This window comes from Haliotis cracherodii, unplaced genomic scaffold, assembly GCF_022045235.1.
Source record: "Haliotis cracherodii isolate W230 unplaced genomic scaffold, xgHalCrac1.p SCAF_12, whole genome shotgun sequence".
In the NCBI taxonomy this organism is placed as follows: Eukaryota; Metazoa; Mollusca; class Gastropoda; order Lepetellida; family Haliotidae; genus Haliotis; species Haliotis cracherodii.
Window position 1 is genome coordinate 38,641,208 of NW_027266267.1, and position 8,671 is coordinate 38,649,878.

General features: G+C 38.1%; 1 protein-coding gene across 1 annotated transcript; it reads left to right on the plus strand.

Annotated features, from left to right (window-relative positions):
• Positions 1-241: 241 nt before the first annotated feature.
• Positions 242-7,663, plus strand: LOC139457877 (uncharacterized). The gene is made up of 11 exons (XM_071239227.1): positions 242-317; positions 993-1,128; positions 1,711-1,871; positions 3,145-3,396; positions 3,993-4,262; positions 5,133-5,429; positions 5,754-5,909; positions 6,100-6,118; positions 6,616-6,653; positions 6,980-7,044; positions 7,476-7,663. Exons 1-10 carry the CDS (start codon positions 242-244, stop codon positions 7,009-7,011), a joined length of 1,437 nt encoding a protein of 478 aa, XP_071095328.1. The 3' UTR covers positions 7,012-7,044; positions 7,476-7,663.
• Positions 7,664-8,671: the final 1,008 nt, after the last annotated feature.

Sequence of the window (8,671 nt, forward strand, 5' to 3'; positions counted from 1 at the left end):
AAAACTAATAATGGTGAATACATCTTTACCAGGAAGTAGCTCAGTGTTTGATCTGACTATGACAGGCCCTGCTGTCATGGATCAGCCATTTGTATATTAAGATGTTAAGACTCCCAAGACTTGCATCAGTAACTGTACAGCAGGTCGTTATAAGGACAAGTACATGCATCATATCCTACTTATTCCCAGACTGACATGGTGTCATAGCATTTGTTATGAATATTTAATTTGTTTTCAGAAAATGTTCGCCGTAGTTATGAAACGTCACATACCGATTTTTGTTGCACTGTGCATGCTTCACCTCACTACAGGAGCAGGTATTATACTTCTCTCTTTGATATAACATATGACCTCATTGGCGAACTTGTAGCCGATATTATTATTGTTATGGGTTCACCTGATATTGAATCTAAATATATCCTCTAAATACACAGCGAGGAAAGGAAGGGTAAAATAGGCCAGGGGGAACACAACACTGTGTATAATTAAAGTCAATGAAGTCAATGATACAGAAAGTGTGTAATGGATGGAATGCAGATGCATTAATACCGTAACAATGTACTGACAGGTTGTGAAAAAATCGGACAATTCAGGAAGGTTTGTAATTAAAAACAAATTTCCCCCTTTTAAAAAAGATCCACTGTTTTTCAAATGCTGCTCAAAGAAAGTTCTCAAGGTATCTCACGGTCTTTCACCCAGTGGTCAGTCAAGTGACTTTCAGAACTTTCTCCGCTTCTTAACAAATAATACGATACGTAATTAACAACCAGTGATTATATGTGTGACTTTCAAATGACCATTTACCAGTTATTAAGTAAAAATAGTTCACATTAAGTTTTAAGTTATGCATGTATAGAGCAGTTACGATCCTTTCGGCTGCATCTTTCCAATCTAACAAATAAATAATGTACCTCATCAATCCATTTATAGGAACTTTGAGATCTAAATATATATATAGATCACTATAACATTTTGATGTATAATGTTTTCAGTTGTTCTTCGTCTTGTTCCTGGACCAAACAAGGGTGTTCTGCAGATTCTACATAACAATACATGGGGAACATTATGCACGAGCTACTTTGACTACAGAGAGGTCAATGTTGTCTGCAGACACCTGGGATTCAATACGTAAGTGCCACATGTGATGGAGAGACTGTTCAGTGCTGTTATCCTAACTATATGTTGTATATTTTGATTGTGTTCTGTTACAGATGTCTCTCCACATATAAGTGATACAGAACATAAATGTGGGTCAGCGAGAATGTGATATTTCTCATTTGAGTGTCCGAATTTCCATGTTGCTAATTTTGTGGACATAACAAACCAACGTTTAATGTATTTGGACCATTCCTGGTCTTCAAACTGAGAAATTATTGAGCGTTGTCTTACATGGATTTACTGTATACAAAGGATATAAACCCATATATTACATCCCTCATGTTATTTAAAGGGCATGCCTAATAACATTTGTGTACTTTCAAATCTGGATCCTTATTGTTATCCTTTCATGCCAAATACATGCGACCCGTGACGATCCGGGTTGCGAATACATGTTCAGCAACCCATGCTTGCTGCAAAAGGTGACTTTACTTGTCGTAAGAGGCGACTAGCGGGACTTGGTTGATGCATGTCATCGTATTCCAATTGTGTAGATCGATGACCAAGATGTCAATCACTGATCTCTTCACAAACGATTTCATCCTTTTTCAGCACCTACAACTTTCGGAGAGACCTCAGTTCACTACCCGGAAGTGTTAAATATATGGCACGATTCAATTGCAATGGAAGGGAAAACAATTTCAACGACTGTCCAGATTTTAATTTGACCCGCTGTTCTTACTCAAGCACCGTGGGAATAGCATGCCTTCGTGGTATGTATGCAACTCAGTTATCACATGACCATAGTTATCACTTGGCACTGTTGTTTTGCACATGGACAAAGGTTCCTCAATATTGCTGGTGTGATGATATAATAGTGAGATAACAGAACAGTTACCACATCCTAATACTGACACACAGCTGTCACTCAGATATGTTGCTATTTTGTGATACCAACACAAAGAACAAAGAACAATAAAGAACGAGGCCTGTTTTTACACGATAAAATATTGTTCTATCATGACTTCATTTCTCGAGATTCGAACATACGCTCGCAACTTCAAGACGTCATAAATTGGACGACTCTAGTTAGTTTTCCCCTTAGATGTAGCTGGGCAACGCAGGTGAAGGTAATGACCAAACGATCGCATTCAAAAGGCATGATATGGCAATGAGTAATGCGGGAAAAGGTACAGAAAATGTCGTAATGATTATGAGAACATTCAGGAAATACTATATCCCCCTGTTCAGAAAATGGACTTGTCCGACATTGCCGAGATCCTTTTGTATTCAGGGAGACATCAATATTCAAATACGGATAAATATTTTATAAGCTTGTAAATTTGATTAACATCCCAAAATAGTCCCTCTCGTAGTTTATTTTCATAAACAAATGGCAGCATGATTCAAAATCAAAATCGGTTTCAATGATAAAGATTTTGTTGCACAATTTTGTATTGTATTAAGAAATAGAGATCACATTTAAAATATAAAACACAGCGTGTTCATCATCAACTAGATTAAACGAAAACTCCTTGGTATTAGTGAAGATACTTCATGGAACCGGGGTCCATTGGTTGGAATCGGTTGCCGATCTCAATTAATGGAAAATGAATAATCGCCTTTAACCAAAGTGTTTTGATGTATATGTCCAAGGCTTGTCCTTCTAAATATATCTTGACCACATATACATGTATGACAGGCACTGAAATTGTGTTACACCGGTACTTCGGAAGCCAATATAAAGTGGGCATTCTTAAAGATGCTTCAGGATTTCCTCACCGCACTTTGCTGTTATTGCTCCCCACAGATCAATATAACGCAAATATCGATCAAAGCGATCTCTCGTCACGCCGAAGACCCGGGTTTGATTCCAGACATGGGTACAATTTGTGAAGCCCATTTGTGTCGTCCCCTGCCATGATATTGGTGGAATATTGCTAAAAGCGGCTCAAACCTCACTCACTCACTCACTCTCTATGTTTTTTTATCATTAAAACTATTGCCCTTTGGTTTGCTTAACGTCTTCTCATTTACATGACACAGACACAGAAGGTTTGATAACCCTTGGCAACGAGAAGATCAGGGACATCGAGGAGGGAGGATCGTTGTCTTGCTCAGTGTACTCAAGACAGTCTTTTGCGTATGTGTGGACCAAAAACGGAAACATACAATTTAATCAGGCTTCTAGTGCAATCACTCTGAAGCGCACTGACTCTGGGAACTTGACCTGTACAGTTTACTCACGTACTGGAACCAAACTTCTTGGATCAGACTCAGTTATCGTTACTGTTCTGTGTAAGTAAGGCACTGAAACATAAAATTTGTTTGTTGTTTAACGCCGTACTCAGCAATATTCCAGCTATATGACGGCGCTCTGTAAATGATCGAGTCTGGACGAGACAAGAAAGTGATTGACATCCTGATCATCGATCCACGCAAGTGGAATACGATGACATGCATCTGTCAAGTAAGCCAGTCTGACCACCCGACTCTTGCGTTAAGTATAGTTGCCTTTTGCAGCATGCGTGGGTTGCTGAAGACCTATTCTTACACGGATCCTAAAGACACAAGCAGAAGTACTGCCTGTGTATGTTGTACTGTAACTGCTATATAAACAGGTATACGAGGGGTCATGCAAAAGAGTACCGATATAATAACCGAATACCAATAAACGAGCTTACAATACAAACATTTATAATAACCAAATTACAAAAGACGAAGGGAAGTACGAAATGTATAATATTTGTCGTTTTCCACAACAACAGGCGGGGCACATTGTGTCAAGCTCTCGTTTAAAACAACAACATGTGTTAATGTTAACACTTAATGACGTTTCAAGGGCCTCTTTGAGTTGATGATTAAATATACTATAAAAGTGCATAATATTTTAGACCACCCCCTCAGCCTAACCACGAGAACAATGTACGCCCAACGAGGAGACACAGTGAACCTGAGCAGGTCTGACATAAGCCTCCCTCCACCATACGTCTACAGATGGCGCCAGGCAGGGCTGGACTCCGAGTTCACTGAATCCACCAAACCTCCTGTCATACCAAACATTCAGCTGAATCACAAGGGGGACTATATCCTGGATGTGACAAACACATTTCCCAGTGGACGTTCAGACTCTGGCATGGATCTTATCAAACTGTATGTTTCATGTAAGTCATATTCTATTGACCAAAACGGTTTTTTTTATTATTTCGACGTTTATAAATTGACTTGTGGGCACCTATTGTAATTCAGTTTGTATAGTTGTACACGATGGTTGCTACTACTATTATATTCAGGCTAATACATACCATGTCTTACTTTAGAACACCACAAATATCCACAAAGTCGCAGTATTCAACCTATCACTTAATTGCTAATTTTACCCAGGCCTTATCACATTAACTGAACAGGGTTACTGACTGACGCAATGACACACTGGCTACGGTGTTTCTCCACTAGCTGTAGAATGTGACAAAATTCATATGAATACTTTTCATAGTCAAACTCCGTCAATCAAGACGACTGCATTCCAACTGAAATCGTCCAGATTAATAAATTTCCGGATTATCGACTCATGTATAAAAATTATATTATTTTTTGTTTATACATATTCGGCATTTATTGTAAGGTGTGTATTTCTGGTTAAAGTTGTCTTTACCAAGGAGGTGTCAATGAATATATTCGTAATTTCTTTAATGGACAGATAAATAGAAATCTCTCACAAACTTCAGACTGAAGGAGATATATTTGAACATGATTGACAACACTGATTTCTCTTGGGTCCTGTCATTCACAAAGTATGCTTTCCGTAAAAAGCGACTATGCTTGTCATAAGAGGCGACTAACGGGATCGGGTGGTCAGGTTTGCTGACTTGGTTGATGCATGTCATCGTATCCTAATTGCATGGATCGATGCTCATGTCTGGTCCTGACTTGATTATTCACCGACCGTCGTCATATAGCTGGAATTTTGTTGAGGGCGGCGTTATACAAACAAACAAATATTCCCAAAGTAAAAGCCTTTTTTACACTTTCAGATGCTCCCTCCGTCAAATGTGAAAGGGAGGTATCAGTTGTAGTGGGTCAGTCTCTTAATTTAGAGTGTGACGTTGATGCCTACCCAGACCCGCACACCCTGACATGGTCGCACATCACCGCCTACCAGAAAGAGGTGTCTAGCATGACAGAGATGTTCCGTATTCCAGAAGCCTCCCATTCAGATGGCGGCCTCTACAAGTGCGAGGCCAGGAACAACATCACCAACCGACGTGGCGACGTTGAGGTTGGCGTCGGGGCGTGCACCATACGGGTAACCGTCCATGACTCCAGTGAAGGTAAACTCTATAATATCCATCTATCCTCCAACTATATGAGAATTGTTTAAAAATCAGTGAACGTTACGCATATCACTGTCAGACACTGTTATTAATATGCCGCTTTTAGCAATATTCAAGAAATATCACAGCACATTCACACATTGTACCCATGTCAGGAATTAATGTTATTAATAATAATACAATTGAGATAATAAATTATTGATGATTATTGACCAAGTTGTTTTGTGTCTTAAATATGAGAAAATGTTTTGGACAGTTCATGTCATCGTGTATTTTTGTATATTTATTATCTCATGCTTGTTAATAAATTCTCAATTTCAGCTTCGACATTGCCAGTTGTGGCTGCCAAGTCAAATGATAAGGGAGGCAACTCTATGACGACTGTTGTATATGTTGTTGGGAGTATCCTTGTGCTGATTGCTCTCTGCCTTGTCATCGTTCTCGTGGTGCTGACACTGAAGCGTCTCCCGATGAAAGGTACTTGCAGTTAGCCTGGCACATGTTGATAAATAAACAATGGAAACTAACGGCACCATTTATTGAATGTGACACTCAAATAATTCTTTTCGCAGCAAAGTGTATTAAAGTAGACAACTCACTATGGTGGATTTATTTATCAGATGTGTTTGTGACGCAGCTTAAACATTTGTCTCTTTCTGTTCTTTAGGGAATGGAACAGAAGAAATGTAAGTTACTTTATTTGTCGTCGTTATCTTGTACATGTTCATTGAAAAACACTCTCTACGTTTCAGTTTGTAACGAATATGAGCAATGCCCAGAGGAAAAAAAACATAATGCATATAGCCCTGATTAAAGCAATATGTCTTTAATTTGTATGAAACCAGAAGCATAATTTACTTTCTCTTTAGGGGGGCACGGGTGGCCTAGTCGTCTTGACGCAGCGATTCGCTGTGCAGAGTTGCGTCCCTTGGGTAGGCCAGAAACCTATGATTGTGTGTTTGAATCCCGGTTCGCCCCGATTATGTTTCTAGGTTTGTCAGCACCATACCCGTGCTCGTGGGTTTCAGCGAAGTGGTAAACGTCTGAGACCTGCATCACTTCGGGCTTTCCTCCCACATTAAGCTGACATGCCGTGATATAACTGGAATAATGTTAAAAGCGGCGTTAAACCCAACTCATTCACTCACTCACTTCCATTTTTTCTTTTTTTTCGCAAATTAAGGAAGAAGACAGAAACGTGCCCAGACCCTCCAGAAGAAGGTAACCCACAATAAACATATATTCGTACGCATATGCGGCAAACTCTTTTTGCAAAGTTTTTCAAATCTCAAACATGTCAATATGACAAAAGTCCTTGGGGTAAAGAGTGTATAAGAGGTATTTTCATACACTTGCCTTAAGTAAAACTACCTTGGATATTATATTAGAATAGAATTTAGAAGATTTTTTGTCCGCTGTAGACAAATATTTTACACGTTTAAAATGTATCAAATATTTGGGTCGTATGTGCATATTGACGTACGGCTGTATTAGCTTAGAGATTTGAGTACAAACTCTTTAGCAGTAGTTGTTATTGTTTTCTTCAGAGCATGCCTACGAAGGACTGTCAATTCGCTGAGACGGAAAGAAATAACCCGGTCCACGTTGCAAGGTATTGCATCTGAGACATTATATATATTTTGTTTGTTTGTTTGTTGTTTAACGCCGCACTCAGCAATATTACAGCCATATGACGGCGGTCTGTAAATAATCGAGTCTGGACCAGACAATCCAATGATTGATATCCTGAGCATCGATCCACGCAATTGGGATACAATGACATGCATCAACCAAGTCAACGAGCCTGACCACCCGATCCCGTTAGTCGCTTTTTACGACAAGCATAGTCGCCTTCTACAGCAAGCATTGGTTGCTGAAGACCTATTCTACATCTGATCTTCACGGGTCACATAATATATAATGTTCTTTGAATTTTACATAATCTACATAAAATACGACATGTAGATAGCAAGCTGCGTGTCTCTACATGATGCCATCGTACCGACACAATTATGGATAAGCTTCCTTTTTCCTGTGTTACAGATTCCGCACAAGCCTGCCTTATCTGTTCTAAACGGTTTCACTGTGTCGCCATTCACGTTCAAAGAATACAGGATTTAATGTCAAGTCACTCACGATGCGTTTTCTTGTGAACAGACTGTCTCACCCACTAGGAATATAATTTTACTTACAGTTGCTTTCTTTAACATAATTTTGATTAACCCTTACCAGTTGGCTTTATAGTAGGATGTTTTTTGTTACTAACTCATATTGTAAACTCATGTAAACTCATATTGATAATGGGAGTCGTTAAGTAACAATATTCTTACCATAGATGTGTGACATATTAGATTTGAATAAATAAAAACATAAATAAATATTGATACAATTCTCACATTTTATGGACCACAGTGAGAATTTTACTCTATGTACATGTATACCTTTTAAAATAAGCATTTTAGGAAATGCAAATGAATATATGTACCATAGTGTAATTCTCAAAAGCCATGTATTTTATTCCACCCAGTGGTTATAGTGTGATATAGTGTGTTATTGTGTGCCATGAAAGGCAATGCATTTCATATTGACCAAAGCTTGATTACATAATATTACCCTGCCAATCAAAATTAGTTGATGCCATGATAATCCCCATTCTAAATTACTGTTCAGAAATCTGGGGATGTGAAAAATGAATCATAATGGAAAATATTCACCTTGAATTATAAGAAAATTGTTGCCCAACACAAAGGGTAATCCACTTTATATACTGTATGCAGAAATAAGAAGTAAACCACTTTACATCACTGATGTGGAAAATGATTGCTTTTCCAACAAAACTAATCACTGGAAAATCGTCAAACATATCCTGTATTATTTTACCTGTATATATTATATTAATATAATTCAGTGTAAACCAATGTATTTTAGATGTATGTTGAAGACACATCTTGAAGATCAGATTCTATAAACTTATTAATTATGAAAGAGGTCGCTAGACACAAAATACCATTAGTTACATCAGTTCCATTGTGATCTTGTAATGACATTGCTGATGAGTATAATTACTTCACTTGTGAAATGTTTGTTACCTGTCATTCAAAATATATTGTGATGATACAGGGACTCCTTAAATGTTTAAACTGGTCAAATTATTTGAATGCAAAGATAAACTTACCATGAAGAAGTTATCAATTTTCTGTAAATATATTATGAATGTTTTTCAGTGATTATAGAACGTG

Bases quoted from the DNA above. Each gene is read 5' to 3' on its own strand.
- LOC139457877 (XM_071239227.1), top strand. From the start codon at position 242: ATGTTCGCCGTAGTTATGAAACGTCACATACCGATTTTTGTTGCACTG. The intron at 1,872-3,144 runs GTATGTATGCAA...TACATGACACAG, and splicing joins GGGAATAGCATGCCTTCGTG to ACACAGAAGGTTTGATAACC. The intron at 4,263-5,132 runs GTAAGTCATATT...TTACACTTTCAG, and splicing joins TATCAAACTGTATGTTTCAT to ATGCTCCCTCCGTCAAATGT.